This window comes from Pyxicephalus adspersus, chromosome 6 (assembly GCF_032062135.1).
Source record: "Pyxicephalus adspersus chromosome 6, UCB_Pads_2.0, whole genome shotgun sequence".
In the NCBI taxonomy this organism is placed as follows: domain Eukaryota; kingdom Metazoa; phylum Chordata; class Amphibia; order Anura; family Pyxicephalidae; genus Pyxicephalus; species Pyxicephalus adspersus.
Genome location: NC_092863.1, coordinates 63,363,655 through 63,383,564, shown reverse-complemented (window position 1 = coordinate 63,383,564; position 19,910 = coordinate 63,363,655). Strand labels below are relative to the sequence as shown.

At 35.7% G+C, this 19,910-nt stretch overlaps 1 protein-coding gene across 1 annotated transcript in view; it reads left to right on the top strand.

Annotated features, from left to right (window-relative positions):
* The window catches only part of HSD17B4 (hydroxysteroid 17-beta dehydrogenase 4), a gene marked incomplete at its 5' end in the record, with an annotated part of 118,523 nt that overhangs the window by 25,732 nt on the left and 72,881 nt on the right, over positions 1–19,910 (top strand). Inside the window, 4 exon segments of the mRNA XM_072416048.1 lie at positions 1,831–2,018; positions 6,785–6,876; positions 8,170–8,194; positions 10,176–10,304. Of these exon segments, the coding sequence (XP_072272149.1) occupies positions 1,831–2,018; positions 6,785–6,876; positions 8,170–8,194; positions 10,176–10,304 (434 nt within the window).

Here is a 19,910-nt window from a genome sequence, read left to right as displayed (position 1 = left end):
TGCCCATTCCCCAATGTAGAACCTGCCTGGTTGCAATTTTTTAATTTTAGTTCTGCTTTAAAGCGGAGCTAAACCGGCATTACTCATCTATCCCTATTCCCTTGCAGAGCCCTGTCATCTTTTTCTCCCTTACCTAGTAGGCGACCATTGGTCATCTTGTTTGTCTGGGCCAGGATAATGTATGCATGCGTGTGGGAGTTCATTCATTCCAGGCACATGTGGAGGAAACTTTTTGCCAAAAACCCAGTGCAGTCAGGCAGGTAGGAGGGATCGTTGCAGAAGGAGCATTGATGTGGATTCATAAAAGTGAACTTTATTTCTGCCTTAATCTCACATGCACAGCTCGGCAAAATCCAACAGTTGGCAGCGAACAGACTGGTTTAAGAAGTTATCAAAGAAGGAATATCTACTAACTCTGCAATAACCACTTGCCTGAATTTCAAAAGTGCAGCGTGGGACATTAGTTCCACTTTAAATGAAAATTGGTATTTAAAGTTCAGTTAAATCCAATAGGTGTATTTTTTTTTTTTTTTTTTTAAATATGTTGATGAGTAACGTGTTGGGTATTGCGTTTAAGAATGGCTGTGCACTATTTTTAAGTTTGATTAATATATGTTCAACCTTGTATGTATACAAAAGGAAAAGCAATTTGGAGTATTCAAATAAGTGGACCCAAGGTTAATAAGTGCTTTGAAAGTCAGCAGGCCAAAGGTAATGGATTTTTTAATGTGTTAATGGTGGTTAGTGCTTCAATCGGGCGATTACCACACATGAAACATGGTGTAAAATAATAAAAAACTTTCTCAAGCAGAACTCCCTTAAGAGAATTATTATGGGCCCTCTTCAAACAAAACCCCACACTATATAGTGTGGCCCTAGCATTAGTTTTATTACCCCTGTAAGCTGGGTGTCAGGAATTTATTTTCTCATTTGGTTCTTGCACAGGCTCATTGCTGGTAGTCACATACAAACATAAAAATCATTGTGCAGTGTAAGAGTACTGACCAAGTTCAGGAGGAGCTAAAACAAATTTGAAAAAGGGTAAAGCGGTATGGGAAAAGACAGGTTTTTAGTAGGAGTGAATATAAAACAATAATGTAAATTTATTCCTAATTTGAATTGTGACCCTATTACTAACATAGACCTACTATGCTAGTGGTGATACAAAACATACAATAATGTGAATGATAGACACAAAATCAATAAAATATCGTGTTAACATTCTCGCATCCATATTGCTCTTATGGGTATCTCAATTTTCCTGGCGCGCTTTGCCCCGTGGGGCTTATTTAGGGAATTAAGGTACTTAAGATAAGATTAAGGTAAGATTGCTGAAGCTTTTGACCAGATAAAACAGATGCCAGATATGTTGGTTAATGCTCAAGAATTCATTGAAGATAAAACCAAAATGGCAGTTTGGAGGTGTTCAATCTCCCACTTTAGTTATAAAGAGAAATAGTTTGGAGCTGGATTGGAGCTGCTGACTATGTAATTGTATATAATTGTTCAGAGATTGGAAATTAACAAAAAATATTGCTCACAAAAAGACACATGGTAGAACTGCTGGAGTTGTGTAAGGCACTTTGTGTGAATACACTACATTTTTTACTGAATGATTCGTTGGGAAAATAGTGGAGCGGGCGGATCGGTCGCAGCCGTCCAAAAGGCTGGAACCTGATAGTGTATCCATTCCTTTCTTTCTGATTTAAAAGTGTGTTGTAAAAATCATAAAAAATACAGTTTATACTGTTTGTGTTGTGCTATATTCTCTTTTTTGCATTAGTGAAATGCTTCTCCAGCTTTATGGACATTTTGCTTTTACATTTTCAGGATAATCATGACCTCTTCAGCAGCTGGAATTTATGGAAATTTTGGCCAAGCTAACTACAGTGCTGCCAAACTTGGGTTGGTGGGTCTTTCCAATACCCTGGCTCTTGAGGGGGCCAAGTACAATGTTCGTTGTAATGCAATAGCACCCACAGCTGGTTCCCGACTAACTGAGACTGTCATGCCACAAGGTAATTCTGTCAAATCATGTAAAAATCATTTGCCTTGTATTGACATTTATTTACATTTTCTGCAGCTTTTGAAGAGAAAAGATAAAAATGTTATACTGTTGTATAAATGATGACATACATTATGGCCAAAATTTAGTAATTTGTTTGGGATTTCTGACATTGCAATATGTAATAATGTTGTTTTTTTCGGGGGAACTTATTGTGCATGGACATCTTAATTTATCACATTTTGAGGTGCACTTTTACTGTAAGAACTTTGCATATTTCTCTTGGGGTACCATTTGAATGCCTAGACCCAGCCAGGCAATTAGCATGTTTAGAAGGGCAGCAGTGCCAACCCACATATTTATTTTATGACAGGTTTACTTTAAAGTAATTTTTTTTAGACTTTTGTATATATTTCTTAATACATTTATTTAATCACTATATATCTATGCAATGCTGTAGGAGGTGGGCATGGACACATTGCTGGGAAATGTTTAGTAGTCCTTCAAATATGGTAATATTGGATAAAGAGCTGTTATTGAAAGGTATCCTTCAAAACTCCTCTTAATTGTAAACATAACATACATTTGGATTATAATAACAATCTTTTCTAAAGTATTAATAATTTAGCACCTAACCCTGTTTTTTTAAACAATCACAAACCGTATAATCACAATTTAAAAAAAATGCTCACACAGCATGCTAGTAAAAAAACAACTGTCTCATGAAAAATTTCCGTGAACTGGAATTTATAGTATAAAAAAAGCAATGTAACGTTCCTTGAAAAATACTTTATTACCTTTTTGCATTTCTATAATTTTAGAACAATATACTGAAGGGACACTGACATAGAAACGGGATTTAGCATTCTCAGATATGACCGGTCAAGTTTCAAATGATTTTGTGAATACAAGAGTTTGTGACCTAGATAGTGGTAGCAGGAAGCACCAGCTTGGCTCTAAATATTTAAACAAACACCTTTACAGATGAGCTCCAGCGAAGGCAAGCTAAATCTTTAAGGAGTGCGGGATGAGTGAATGTGGATTTGAAGCTCACATTGCTAAATTCAGACTTTTTCTGACAAGAATAGATGTATGCTTGCTTTGCTGAGATTTTTATTCTGGAGCACAGGAAGCAACTCACTGTATCTGTTTTGCAAATGCCTTAAACTTTCCAAATTGAGAGTTTTAGACTCCGATGAAAAGCCATACCCTGTTATGTCAAAAGTAGTTACACATGTACTATAAGCTAGACTATTGTAAACCCTGTGGATTTTTGGATAGTAACAGTCCAAAGGTTTATGACATATTCTGAAGCTCAGAAAATATTTGTGTGGGTCATAAGGTGAATAAAAAGAGAATATTGATTTGAACTTTATAAAGTAAGTTGTTTTATCAATATCTAAATCCTGGTATAAAAATTATTTTTTATTCTAAAAACAGCCAGTTCTCCATTTAAACTTTAAAAGTAAAATTTCTGTCCCACCTAAGAAAAGACAACAAAAAATCTCTACATTACCTTTGTTAGCCATAAAATTATCCTTGCTTTCCCTCTCGATAACTAGGTATACTACTTTATTAGTTTGTTTTTAGGGGAAATGACTTTAAGCCCCATCCAGGGGAAATGGCTTAAGCCTCATCCAGTTTATGTCGGATGATTGTTGCTGGAAACTATCTTTCACGAATATTTCCAGTGGCAGATGAACAAACAAGCACAACACTGTTCTGTTCTGTGGAAAGGGGTGGATGAGCGAGTATATTGATCCGTGGTGCATTGGTCACCAATATCGGGGGGACCACTGTACACATCAGATTTATATAAGAGACTAGCACAACCGTTTATCTCCGGCAGTGCATAAGTGGCTACAAAGAGCAATTCGCAACATGCAGGTTAAAGACGGTTGTTTAGACTTAACCTTAAAGGTTGTTACTTTTTCCACAGGAGTGAAGAATAACAGTTTGTATACAACCTCAATTAACTCCTGTGCCATGTAATACTTGGAATACTTAGAATAGGGTGCACATTATAAGCCATGGTATCCAGATTTCCTCTGGTATTATAGGATTTAATGTGTGCCATACAAACATTCCCTACGCCCATTGCAGTACTTCTGACTTTTCTACAGTCGTAACCACTGACCTCTGGCAATGTTTATAAAATATGCTGTCCAGTTTTGGGGACTATCTACTGTTTGTGACTAGACTTTTTAAAACTCATCCATTGAAATATAATTTTTTTTTTTTTTTATTCAGGCATGCATGTTTCAGAGAGATTTGTTAATTGATAAGTCTTGGGTGCATTTAAACAGGCACACATTGATGTCTGTGCTCATAATATTTTATCTACAGACAATCCTTTTTTCCAATTTAAAATGCCTCCCCTTTATGTAATTATAGAAACATGAGGCTAATATTCAAAAATGTTATCATTTGTACCCAGACACATGCGCTTAACAAAAGATTTGGCACAAAGATAAATATAAGTCAAAAAGAAAACCTATAGAGAAGGTGTCCCGAAACAAACCAACATACGATGAGAACTAAAAATGTACATGAATTTATGATAAACACAAAAACAGAAAAACCTATATACATACAGGACCATAATAAGTATATGAAAAGGGCTTATTTTTTCATCAAGTAACAAATCTACACCTTGTAAAATGTAAATCTGAGTCTTATTTGTACTCCAAAAAATGTATTGGTTTATTTAAAAAAAAGAGTATTTATTAATCTGTTTTTTTTAATACGTTTTCCAACAATCAGGAGAAATGTCCACATACTTGTGCTTAAAATGTAATAAAAACCCTAATATATGATGTATCATGTAAAAGATGTATCTTGCCCTTGTACCCAAAACCATATTTTGCCAGTGTAAGCTGCACAACAATGTCAGCCTTTGGTGTAAGTGGCTTAATACGACTGTAAAACCTGGTTTAGGCATCAAACATATATGTGGTCTGATTTGGAAATATTTGTATCAGTTATCTCAAACCAAAACATTCTAGCTGCAAAGCAAATCTTTTCATTCACATTTGTCCAGATTATGCCCATTTTTGAAGGTAGGTTTTCGTTTCTAAATGTATTTGCAATGCTTCCCCCCCAAAAAAAACCTTGCTAGGATTGTGTGGTTAGTCAGATACAGCATGCTTTTACAGTGAGGAAAAGAAGTTTTTGATCCCCTGCTGATTTTGTACGTTTGCCCTCTGACAAAGAAATGACCAGTCTATAATTGTAATGGTAGGTTTATTGTAGGTGTGGGAGACAGAATAACAGCAAAAGGACCCTCAAAAACCCAGTGCTCAAAAGTCAGCACTTTATGTGCATTGTAATGTGTGAAATAAGTATTTGATCCCTTATCAACCAGTCTGGAGACTAGCTAGGCCAATCCTGGACCTTCATGTGCTTCTTCTTGAGCCACTTTTTTGTTGCCTTGGTCGTGTGTTTTGGGTCATGGTCATGCTGGAATACCAATCCACAACCCATTTTCAATGCCCTGGCTGAGGGAAGGAGGTGCTCACCCAAAATTTGACAGTACATGGCCCGTCCAATGTCCCTTGGATACCGTGAAGGTGTCCTGTCCCCTTAGCAGAAAAACATCCCCAAAGCATATGTCCACCTCCATGTTTTACGGTGGGGATGGTGTTCTTGAGGTCATAGTTCTGGGCTGCTTCGTCACCGTTCTCATGATCATTGCAACTCCATGAGGGGAGATCTTGCATGGAGCCGCAGACCGAGGGAGATTGACAGTTATTTTGTGTTTCTTCCATTTGCGAGTTATTACGTCAACTGTTGTCACCTTCTCACCAAGCTGCTAGCCGATGGTCTTGTATCCCAGTCCAGCCTTGTGTAGGTCTACAGTCTTGTCCCTGACATCCTTAGTCAGCTCTTTGGTCTTGGCCATGGTGGCTAGATTGGAATCTGATTGATTGCTTCTGTGGACAGGTTGGACAGGTGTCTTTTATAAAGCTACTGTAACAAGCTTGGATTAGGAGCACTCCCTTACAGAGGGTGCTCCTAATCTCAGCTCGTTACCTGCATACAAGGAAGACACCTGGGAGCCTTATGTCCTGCTGGTTGATAGGGGATTAAATACTTATTTCACTCATTACAATGCACATCAGACACTGACTTTTGAGCACTGGATTTTTTAGGGTTCTTTGGTTGTTATTCTGTCTCTAACCTACAATAAACCTACCATTACAATTATAGACTGGTCATTTCTTTGTCAGAGGGCAAACATACAAAATCAGCAGGGCATCACATACTTCTTTCCTTTACTGTATGTGCATGAATAGGAGATTCTTCCAAGTTCTCTCTGACCTCCTTCTTGAGCTGCTTCAAGCATCCTTTTGTCTTTCTATTTACTTGCACGGGTTGAAAAGCAGCTCTAATGCAATCATAAAACTCAAATTTACTAAAAAACTATGCACCGGGCCTGATGTTAAACCTAATAAATTGAAAGATTTTTTAAAGGCGAATTCATAGTGGCTTACTGATGTCACATTTTCTTTTTCCTAATGGCCAATTTCTGACAGTATCTTAGAAACCATGAATTTCCGTATGACAGTTTAAGTAGATTTGAGTTCTCTGTGTCTGGTTGTAACAATCATTACTTTTTGAACTAGTTTTTCATAAAATCTGTTTCAGTACCACTTAAGCCTTGGGCAAGATTGTAAAACAATGGTACAAAACATCGACATGCTAGACAATTGCAGCCTAGTATGACATGAATGAGAACATATTTTCTGCACTCAGCTTGCCTGTCTGGTTTAATTTTAGATCTTGTGGATGCTCTGAAGCCGGAATATGTGGCTCCTCTGGTGTTGTGGCTCTGTCATGAAAGCTGTCAGGAAAATGGCAGTTTGTTCGAGGTGAGAATTTCTTCAGTTGTCAAGAGGCCAATTATTTTTGAATTTTGGAAATTTGAGAAAAGCAATGCATTATTCTGTGTTTTTAAAGTGAACAGTAATTGAGCAGAAAAGTATACTGCCAATATTATCACAGAATGGAAAACCATAGTTTGGTCAAATAAATAATAATAATAATAAAAAAAAAAAAATATATATATATATATAAATTATATTTATCATATATTACACATTTATATTTGATAATATGTATTTTATAAATATATTTTTAATTATATCTAGCTTTATATAAAACAATCTAACACAAATATTGTTAAAGTTTAAAATAAATGGTATATTTGGGTCACACAAGCGTACTTGTTTATGGCTATTCAGGAATAGGGTTCACATACTGCAGACAGCTTCAGTTTATCCCAAGAATGATCGGGTATGACTTATTAACCTATCTAATTGATTTCTACTTGGTCAGACAGGTTGTCAGAAGCTTAACATTTACCATGACACCTAATGGTTAAATCGTAGTTTTGTCTGCTCACTCCTTTTAAGGTTTTTTCTTCTCGCAGTATCTAAATGACATATTTGCTGTAAAGTTACTAACTAATCCAATGGGAATCGATAAAGAAGTGAGTTACATTGTGATCACACCACAGTACATGCGTTCTTGTGCTCATAACATGATGTTAGAATACAAGATGCACTGCAATGCCTTAACACATGATGCAGTGCTTCCCCCTCTGTTTTTTATGTTATTTTGTGTTACTGTGATGGTGCTTAGCATAAATGAAAATGTTTTCTTCAGCGATGCAAATTGTTGGTGTGAACTCATTTGACATAGGGAAAACTGCCTTTTTCTTGCATTAGAACTGCATTAGGCAAATCAGTCTAACACTTTTGATGTGACTGAGTCCTGGGAGTAGAATGTTTGGCTCCTCTTTTTATGAATATCATTCAGCTGCAGTACATAAATAACAGTAAACATTTTACTCCTTATTTACTCATGGCACTATAGTGTTTGTAATTTTGTTTATGTATATTTGTATTTTCTCCTTTTTAGCTTTAAGTCATGGTCAAAGTGGCAACTATTAAAGTCCTACTTGTATTATATGTTGTTGGGTTGTAAGGAAAACCATGTAAAAATAAGAGGAAGATATACTGAAAAATAATAATTTATTTATTTTGTTCTTGACATGGAGTATTTGCTATCTTTTTTCTCCATCTCTGTGTGCAACACCAGTCATGGTCTAAAATGAATTGGAGAGTGGAGCAAATTTAAACTGTGACAATGTCTTTTCACAGGTTGGAGCGGGATGGATTGGCAAATGTAAGTATTTCTAAAATAGTTCTACTTTCTTTTGTATTCAATAATACTAAATAAGACTTTTTTCTGACATTTTTCCTAAAAATAATTCTGATAAATGGCAAGTAATACTTACTTAAACCTTCCAGCTTACCATGTTTTAATATATTTTTTTTTAACTTTTATAAATTCAGTGCCGGTTGAACCAGTGGCAAAGAACATTATGGGTTTTACTGAGAATGATGTGTTTTCTAGAGTACATAGTAGAAGCTTTTTGCTTTGACTGTCCCTAAAAGTCTTAGCACTATAGTGGAGGTGGGGAGGAATAATTAATTTATCTGACACATTTAAATGTGTCATTTGGCTTTCCACTATTATAAATGTCAGTAAAGAAGCGAGGGTTAGACTTGTATACATGTGCAAATGAGCCTAGAACTCCACTTTTTTGTTGACTGTGAAAATCTGATTTATTACTATGCAGTATTTCTTATTATTCTAATTTAAAATAATTGAAGTTTTAACCCTGTATATAATGAATATATGTTTAAAATATACATCACATTCCCTGAATTGCATATAATGCAGTCCTTGTTGCTGGTAAATTCTTAAATGCACCTCTGGCAGGTTTAGCTTCTGTATTGCTGTAATATTGCGAAGTGCAGCCTCCATTCCCTAAAGTTCTAAATTATCAAGCTGTGATATCACTTATTGTATCCTGAGAGTGGTATGCTTGAGTTTGGGTTGCCCTGATAATATTGCTTTATTCATTGGAAAGGTAAAGGGTTATGCCACTTTCCGTTGTGATTTTAACTAAGCTACCTTTAGCTAATTCTCAAAGCTTTTTCATTAGGTAAGAACAAATACATTTGGGGGCTATGATAGCTATATCTTTTCACCTGCTGGTAGCAAATAAAATGCTAGTTACTCCCCGGTGGTGCTATTGTCATGTTTTAAGAGCACGAAAAAGAAAAAAATCATATTTGCATTCAAAACACATTATTTTATTTTAACTTTAAAATCATAATTGAAAGTTTTGTCTTTCCTTTGACTTTCCTCCTGGGGTTTTCTCCTACCCCAACAGGAGTTTACAGAAAAGAGAACTGACTGCATAGACCCTTTTGCCCATACTAATTCTCGATACCCTATTTTAAAAGTCACATTTAGTATATTTCTACATTTAGGTAAATAAACATTAGGTCGATATCATCAAATGAGTTCAGTATTAGTTTGTTAATGGCTTTTTAGGCTGTTTTACTTCTATAGTGTGCAGGACTAGAATACAAGGTAACTTTAGTTTTAGTCTGCAGCCTAATTTCTGAAATAGACTGTAATATATTTGCTCTAATAACACAATATACCCATTACCAGCAACATTGACTCTTGCAAGATGTCAAAGGCATACTAAACAAATATTAGGTTTTAAGTGTCAACAATATGGTAACTTGAAAATGCATTGAAGTGCAGCACTATTTATCTCTAACGGCCTCTTGAGGAAAGCATCACTCCTATGTTTTTAGTTTCTTCTACATAAACTTGTTGGTGTTCAGCGTGTTTTCAACCTGTTCATTATCTCCTGGGAAGACTGCAACTTTTCAGTATTACATCTCAAGACTGCAGTGGATGCTCCCTGCTATTGTTACTACTCCACAACATTTCACTTCCATTCTTCTGATGTCTGCAGGGCCAGCTTTTCAAAATGAAATGTAATTTCACTTTTTGCAGACAGTTTTTTGTGCTTTCACAAAGGGACTGAAAACCTTGCGTGTGTTTATAAACTTAGGACCGAAAGGTCCCTTTCCTCCTGAGCCACAGAGCTTTGTTGCAAAGGAGAAATGGCGAGCCCCTTTATAAAGCTGTTGGCAAACAAGATGCAGTTCATTTCAAACACTTTAAACATTCTTTGGAAACTATTCTTGGGAAGTAAGTTTATTCTGCATGTCTTCATACTCTTTGCCATCACCTTGAGGATGCTGATCAATATTTTCCATTCCCTTGTTGTAATTAGTACGATGGGAAAGAACTCTCGGCTCCATTATCAGACAGAAAAATCGTCCAATGACACCTGAAGCTGTACGTGATGAGTGGGCAAAGATCTGTGATTTCGATAATGCTACTAAACCACAAACAATACAAGGTAACCATATATAAATTATGCTGCAACATATTGTTTATTGTAAGGATATTGTTTTGGTTTTTGGTGCTTTGAGTGGACTTATCAGTAACTTTCTAAGGCTACATAAATCTTGACCAGTTTACAGAAACAGTAATGCTTTTCAAAAAATCATGTACCTTTTATCCTTAATAAGCAGTGTTTAACCCCTTCTCACCCATGGGCTCTGCATTAGTATTCTCAGGCATGGTTTACCAAGAAAACATTACTTTTACCAGCAAAGAGCATGCATTGGTGAGTGTTTCCAGTTGTTAAGCTGTCGTGTCCCTGACTGCTCAGTATCAATTAACAATTTTGAGCCAATGGGTTACAGTGCCAAATGAGCTATGCCACTTTTAAACAACCTGTTAGTGTATAAAAACTCCAGTCTGTTCCTAGAGAACATCTTCCAGTGGGCCACGCCATGAAGAAGGCAAAGCAAGCATTTGGCAGCCTTTAGTAATAAACAAGTTAGCTACTCCTTTGATATTCATGTGTCACTTCTCTCTGTTAATGTCATTGGCCAGGTGGAACGGTTAAAAAAAAAAATGCGATCCCAGCTGTTAAATTTTATGAGATAAAATGAAGATCTGTATATCACTAGAAGCACCATTTCTTCCATTTAGGCTACACTTGAAAGAAAATAAACGCCATTTTAAAATTGCCTATTCTAAGCATTTCGTTATTACAAATACAAAATTTCATTTTACCCCTTTTATTGCCAGCAGTCATTGATGTCATGACCCAATGTATTTATGCCAATATGTGTTGGTTAACAAAGACATATTTAGAAAGCTGTAAATGTGATTCACTGCAGGTGAATAAATCACTGTCATTTAAAACACGTTTACCAGTAAGAGACACCTGTAATGAATGTTTGGTAAATGTCACAACTGTCTCACAAATGTCTTTAAAAATAAATTCAAATATAAATGCATGCAACATGATGTAAAGCTATGTCATCTGTAAATGATTATCATTTTACAGAAATGTTTAAAGTATGACACAAGAATATTTTGACGAAGGCCTATGCAAACAACTCTTCTGTATGTGGAAGGTTCCAGTCATAATAAAAAGGACACATCATTTGTCAGAGGCAGAGACAGTATAAACTGGCAAATATCTCTAGAGAAAATTTGCATTTCCAGTTCGTGGTAGACATAGAATATTTCATAGCTAGTTTGTCCTATTTCACCTCGGTAATCAACAATGATAATGCCAGGTGTGTGTGGCTAAAAATGTGTGTTCATATCATTCTGTAGGTAAGCTACCTCCATTTGTTCCATTGTTTACAATACATTCACTTCCAGATGTCATCTGGTCTCACACCATACCATCTCATTGTACTAGCTCTTTCGAAGTTTTTTTTTTCCCAGAGATATGTGGAACATTCTTGTCTGGATGTAAATTAAATGGAGAGTTTAGGTAGGCCCATGCTTCACATAACCGTGAAAAGCCAGTCCAATCGGATTTCAAATCAATTTCAGCTTTGGCTCTAAAGATTTTCAGGCCACTTATTCTAATGTGGGTCTTGTGGTGCACTGGTTACCAAGACAGTCCCAAACTTTGGTAATCCAAATATTATGTATAAAATGTGTAGGTTTTTAAATGACCTTTACATTTTTTATTTAATTTTTTCTGGGTCAGCTTACTGTGAGACAGTGCACTCGCATCCTTGGTGAACCACTGCTGTTCAAGTATTTTACAATTCAAACTGACGCAGTGTATTATGTTTTCTAGGGTGCATGCGTGACACATTACTTGGCATACATAAAGTGAACATGAAATTGTACATATGATGATGACTGATCCTTTTTAACATGAATGATTTAGATCCTGCCCAAGGTCTGCCTGTTTTCAGCACAGCCTGTAGAGTTTATGGAATGCTGTAGTGCAGATGAGGTGTTTTGCATTCTTTTTTTTTTCAACTTTTATTTTTATTGGTGCTTCTATCAGTAACGCACCTCTTTTAAGATGACAGCACTCGTGTCTGCGGAGGAGCAGCATTGTTTTCTGTCTAGGCTGCTTGCTTCCGATCAGGACTAACAAAAGCCACCTTATCACCATAATCTAGCAGTGTTCTGTAGTAAGAGACCTGGGCAGGCCTGATAATACGGCCTTACATTTACACAGGAAGTTACCAGCTAACTGGATTTCTTGCTGGATCAATAAGTATTTTTTGCACATTTTTTTGTTATAAGAGATATAATGAAACACTTGTATTGGTATATTTATTAAATCAAAGTGGATTGTTGCTAGGGTTTTAATATGCTGTAATAATAGCATTTTCTATGTTGAGACCTTGGCACATGTTGGAATGCATTATCTTTTGCTTTTAATTATATATAAAGCAAATCAGACTTTCAGATCCCTGGCACATCTTATGTGGAAGTCCGTGAAAACACAAACGAGCTAGAAAAAATGCCCTGTAAGATCTTTCTTATCCCAGTGGCTTGGATGGAAATGTGTTATCTGTTCTCTCTTTGATGAAAACTCCTTGTTAAGAGAAAGATTGAAATCTCCTTCAACAGTTCCTCATAAATCCCAGAGGAGAGATCTCACATCCTGACATTTAAGACATAAACAGTGCATTGGATGAAGTGTCGGGTAGCCCTGCTTTTTCCTATCATTTTGCAGCTGTAATGGTACTTGCTGTTCTTTACAATTGTCTGAACATTATATTAGTCGTATATAAATAAATATATGATTTTTTTGTGTTGTGACAATTTATTATTCTCTTATTGTCATTATTCTTTTTTTGACTTGCATTTATCCATATATATTTTTATTATATATTTATTATTTTGTTTTATATACATTCCAACACCAGTCAGGCACTAAAATGGGTGGTCATTTTGGTGTTCCCAGGAGTTGCTTTTAAGGATTTGATATTTTCCCATCAGCTTGACATTTCCCCATGACTAAATATACTGTGTGTGTGTGTGTGTGTGTGTGTATGTATATAATATATATTTATATATATATATATACATATATATATATACACACACACAATTTACAAATCTCCAGTATGACTGCACCAATGCCTTACCAATGCTAATAACATTGCATATTTAAATGCCTAGTGATTTACTAGTATAGTAAAGCTGTTGTAGGCTAAGATCGCTAAAAAAAAGAGGCGAGACCCCAGTCATATCGGCTGTCAAAACCCCATTAGAAAGTTGACTTCAATTACAGAGCTTTTTCTGCTCCATTCAGAAAAAAAGAGCTTCAGCGTGTGTAGCACGTAGCGCATGTAATGGAAAGCTCATAATGTTTTAAATAGAATTGATCGTTTATGCTACTATGCCAGGCAATAGCAGATGTACTATTCACAGCTATTCACTCCCTCATCCATATGTCTTTTTGCATGCCATGGAACCATATGAGCCCACAGCTGTTTCCTTTAGGGAAAAAAAATCCAGAAATAGAAAAAAAATATTGGTTTTAGGGTAATCCTCTGATTTTTAAGGAAGAATTCCTGTTCATATAAATATAGGTCCCTGTTCATGGCTGACAGGCGTGGCACCTGGTGTGGTCTCTGCTGCTTTAACCCATCTGGTTTGATGTGTTGTGCATTCAGAGATGATCTTACTGATAAACTTAAGTTACTTTTTACGTGTGTGTGTGTGTGTGTGTGTGTGTGTGTGTGTGTTGTTCAAATTTAGCACATGTTAACTAGAGAAATAGCAATGTGCATAAATATTTGCAGAAAAAAAATGCTTTATGACAGTTATTTTCACTTATGTAGTATGTGATTTGATCTGCTTTGCTCATTCAACCTTTCTGAATGTACTGCTCAGTTGTTCCAATTGTTTATTTAAAATGTTCAAAACGTTCTACATATGTAATTAGGGCTTTATAGTGGCTTCCTGTGACTCTACAACTCTCTGATAAGCAGAATGAACATTAGTAAAGCACAGGGATGACCTCGTTGATGTGGGACTTGTCTCATAAACAGGTAGAGCGGTTCCTTATCCAACATTTACATTAGAGAAAAGTTTGTACACATAATTTTATAGACTGTGTAGCAAGAGAATTTGATTCATAAATTTGACTGAATAAAAGTAGAAATCCTTTGGCAAGGAAAACTGTGCACATATGCAGTGTATATTTAATCCGTGTATAAAGCTGTTTGCTTGGACTTTAGCTTTAAGAGCTTCAGTGAGAAAGAAAATCTATTTCACCCTGCTGAGGGCATGTCAGCCTAGCTTTCAAAGCACAATTCAATTAAGGAAAGGTCTGTTCTAGTTAACCTATTGCTTGATTTTAAATGCTTCAAATGCTACCTAAAATGTTAACCTTTTATTTCAGAAATGTTCCTTTTTTAGAGATACTTTTTTCATTCTGGATTTCACTTTTTGTCATTGTGCTAACAGAAAAGTCTAACCATTCAAGCTTTGATGAGCAGTGACATTGCAATTTACTTGTTGTTTTCATTTATATTTCTAAAAGCTGTTTTCTATATACACTTTTGAATAGTGTGTAAAGGGATTGAACCTCTATTGGGTTTTTACTGGTATCTAAACATTTTCACCTCACGTACTGTCACATTAACACCAGTTTCACCAAAGGGAGTGACAGATTTCACATCTGCCTTTTTTTTTTAGAGGTTCTAACTCAAAGCTAAATCTGAAAACTACATACCAGTTTCCTTTGTGTATTTGCTCATTCACTAGCCCTGACTTTTACTAAAACTTCTATGTTGGCAAACTTACCAAGGCAACCAAACATCATATGGCAAAAAATTAGAATTTGTTTTAAGTGAGAGAATGTGTTTAATCTACCATATAAAATGAGAATATACCAATTATTTACGGCCTATTGAACAGAAGCCCCTTTACTACACATTCATTTGGAATTACACTTGCTATATAGAATATGAAAAATGGGTAACTATAAAATGAGGATAACAGGCAGTTCCTAATACATCTAATGTGCACATATGAGGCAGCTATGAGTAATTATAGATGGAGGCACATCAACATTCTCTCAGGTTTATTTGTAAAATTATGCATGGAGGAATGTGTTCCAAGTGCCCTTCGGGACAAGGTCCTCTCCTCCTCCTGTGTCACTGTCTGTCATTCACAACCCCTATTTAATGTACAGTGCTGTGTAAAATGTTGGCACTATATAAATCCTGTTTATTATTATTAATAATAATAATAATAATAATTATGTACAGGTTTGAATTTAGTACAGTGAGTTCTGCAGAGTTGTTGCGTCTTACCATGTCTTGGGGCAAAAAGTTTGAAAACTATCAGTTTCAATGGGTATAAAAGTTAAAAGCTAAAACTTTTCTTTTAGTATTGGATTTTATGGGCTAATAAGAATTGGGTCCTCTTAGCAGTGACTAAAATTATTTTGAAGCATTAATTATGTATTAATAAGAAATTAACTTATCAATGCTTCAAAATAATTTTAGCCTCATCTAAAACCCTTATCTCTTTTGGTCCTTAGTATATCTAATATGTGGAAGGGGTAGCTACTGTCACTATACTAGAGAGTTGGAGAACCTTCCATATCAGGTTGTTTCTTTTAGCAGTGATATCACCACAGCTGGCCACCTACAGCATGTGTTGTGCATTTTGTACTTTGTGCTCTGGGTCCCAAGGTCACAAACCTCAGATTAGATTTGGGTACACTGTCCATAGTATTCTGACTGCAAAACTCTATGCCAGTATTTCCCAGAGGTTGTTAGGGGTTCCTGAGCATTTTATGCCTCTCAAGTTAGTTACCACTGACACCATTGATTTTTTTGGCTATCTGTAAGGGTGACATTCTTCCCACTGGCAAGCATAGGCATTTCTCTCACTGGCCACCACACTAATGTGAGCTGTGGATATAGTAATTATAGCAGGGGTCCTTGAAGACCAGTAAATTATTTCAAGGGTTCCAACATCTTAACGTTGAGAAACGCTGCTCTATGCTACCTTGTATATTGACTAGTTTTGTGTTTGGGCTATCCAACCAAAAAGGTTTAAGTTGAAGGGGAGATTCAGAACACCTTCCTTGGCTTTGGGTTACAGGTCCAACGGGCTGCCTGTGCGGCAGAAGACAACAGAAAATAAGCTTGCAGCTGAATAAACCTGACCCATTTTTCATCTTTATTTACGGTCTATTTGCCCTGGTTTTTGTCCTGGTCTATAGGATAATAGCAAAACACATTTTCTAATACAGTTGAAAAATGTCTATTTATATGATATAACATATAATATTTTATAGGATTTGCACTCTGTGCTATATCCCTATATATATCCTCATTTTAGGATAGTCACTGGAAAGTAAAGCAAACACTTGTTCTCTGACCACTGATTTTTTTTTTTTTTTTCAGTATATTGAAATCTACTAACATATTTGGACCATGGCTGATGGTTGCCAATAAATTATTGGTATGCATTAGCTGCTTGGTAGATTGAGCTTTGGAGAATTTAATTAGATTCCTGGTTTCTAAAACCAGGGAATGAATCAATTGGTTGTATCCCACTAGTTGTGCAAACTATAGTGACCATATACCTGGACTGATAACAGATGACTATTTTCCTTACAGGCTGGACAATGAATGGTGATTTCTGTGAATAAGTGTTATTTACTAAATTGCTGGCCCACCAGGAGCAGATAGTTTGAAGATAAAAAACGAAATTATGGTACCAATCAGATACCTTTTACTGTATACCTAAACAGCTTGACTTATTCCCCCCCCCCATCCTCTATCTGCTTCAGATATCACTTAGTATTTTGTATTCTCTTCAATATAATGTTTATAATTGATAAGGAGGGGAGAGACCCCTTTTCATTATAATAGCTGCTGGTTAACCTTGATCAATAGGTACAGTGAACAGTTAATCTACCAGTAGAAAACTAATACTTAGGCCTGTAGCCTAGGATTGAGTAGACTTTAAATACGAAGCTTTAGGATTCATCTTCATGCAATATTATACTAAATCTTCCAATGTTTTAAATTCTTTGTTGGCCTAAAAAGTCAGTTATAATTATTCTGTAATACAATCATATACTTTATTTTTTTAAGCCAGTTTGTGATATTGATCCCCATTATGAGGGGTTTTAGCCTTCCTCACCTGCTGCAGTTGTTTCTTTGCCATTTTACTGCCCTTGGCATACTACTTTGCAACACAATGGAAGTGATTTCATTTTTCTTCATTGCACAACTTCATTACCTCCTCTTGTCACAGCAGGGTGTGCTGTGCTTTCAGTTTTTCTGTGGCTGATGATGGTCATGAATTGCAATAATTTGCCAACACAAGTGATTTTTTTGCTGTTTATACGTTGAGAAAAAAAGCATTGGAAAAAATGTGAAATAGGGGAATAATGCTTTGTGTTTTGGTACCTTGTGTTTGTGTTGTTTTCTGAGCTCAGCATATTGATGGCATTTTGAAAACACTTGACAGTAAACTATATACCTATGTTCAATATGTCTTCTTTGTTATGCAATGTTTAGGATTGTCAGTTACTGGATGTGCAACTTCACTATTATGCTTTGTGTAATTGAAAATCCATACGGAGTATACTAATGCAGTGAAACCCATTCATTCTCTGTCAATTCAGTTTGTGTATTTCAGTACAAGGTAACAAAACATTATATTGCTTGTAGATTTCAGAAGTACATGTTATGTTGTAAATTAAAATAAGCGTGCGTTTTGTATACAAAGAAAAATAAAAATTCTGAAAAAGGTTGTACTGTTCTTGGCTGTATTGTTACCCTCATATTTGTTTGTGTAAATGAACATTTCTATGCACACAGTAGAGACATTTTATCACTACTGAAGCAAAATGTATTTAATATAAACTGGAGCAAATTTAACAACACGTAGGCCTAAGAGCCACATGCGGCTCTGGTGGCTCCAACTCCGCTGCAGTTTGCCGGCCGGGATTAGGCTGGATCGCCCAGGGGGCGCTAGGCTGGAACAAACTACCCGCTAGGCCGTATCTGACCTAAAGGCCAGAGTTTGCCGGCCTCTGCATTAAAAAGTTTAATTGCAAACGGACAGGTACGTTTATTTTATTGCACAAAGGACATCATCTGTTTCTTCTGCAATAATGAACTTCTTACAGTTCGTTCCTATTTTAGTCTAGTGTTTTAAAACTGATATATAGTTGAATAACAATTTCCATTTGTCCTAAACTACATTCTCCTCTAAAATTTAGGACCCCATGAAAACCTTTATGAAGCCATAGTGTTATGGACTGTGAAGCTGGTCATGTGCCCAATTTACAAACTGGTATTCTGGTCTCTGCCTACTAATAGGCACATCTGTCTCAACACTAATCCTCCACTTTGTCAGAGAATAAATGGCCAATGCTGGAGGTAGCCTGCAGGAAAAGTCGAACACTTTGCAGCTTTTTTTTTTTTTTTCAACAACATATACAAGCTGAGTTGTTACAAGTGTAGGTTTTCTTTAATAGAATAAATTACAATTACGGGTTTCAAAAAATCCTTTAGCTGTTTGTATTGTATTTTAGCAGAAGAATAATGTTTTGTGTGACGTGTCGAGATTGCAGTAATTTGTACATTGTTTAATTGCTTTGTTTCAGCCATTGATTGACTCAGCAGGCATGATATGAATATTTTGTGCTGCCATTTGCCTCCTGTAAAGTAATTTTTCTTTGTGTTTTTTTTTTCTCTTTGCATTTTTTGCGCAGTATGAAAATAATCAGGTTAAATACATTCACCTTCTTGTTAATTATTCTGAGGAGCGTTAGGACTCTAGTTATTAAAAAGGGAATCAGACATTCTCTCAAACATTCCCTCATGGGAATCTTCTAGGTCCATGTTTCAGTGGGAATATTTGAGGGAATGTCAGATTCCCTGTCTTATAGATTACCTATAGGTGTCAGATAATAATTGCTTGATCATACCAATCAATCTCGCAGCATTCGGCTACTAACGTCTGTTGTCAGATTTGCAGTAATGTCAGGTGATCTCAGTTTGTGTTCCAATTTTCTATGTAAAATAGTTAAAAAAAAATGTCTTTGTAAATATTATATTGCATTATATTAAAACCTGCAAAGTACTGTCAGGCAAGTGCATTGTTACCTCTCTCATGATGGCCTTGAACTAATCATAAACATCTTTCTTACTCCAAAAACCATTGGTGAAACCTGAAGACTGTATTTTGGTGAATATAACTGTAGTCATTTAGGTGGTGGTAACATAGCAAATATTAGGGATAAAAAAATATATTCATTTCACCTTCTTTACAGAATCGTATTCTTTGCTTTATACTGCTATTTTATTTCTTAAGTCTTGCTTAAACTATTTATAATTCACCATCTAGACAAACAGCCTTGCTTGGACTTCTTAGGTCCTTTTTTAATGGCTTTAGCTCAGTAAAAAGTGTTGGTTTTTATTACTTTAATTCTGTGAGTTTGTACTGTAAATGTTTGTGTTGTTATGTATAATTTATTCATAAAACTGGAATGGCTAGTGAATGATTATGTGTAATAGTTGTAAGTTCATTGTTGTTAATTTGCGTTAGCTACATGGTAGGATATGTCTCAAAATAGAAACAACTTTGACTCCAAAGAGCACTTTATATCCTCTTACAACCCCCCCCCACATAATCACATAAT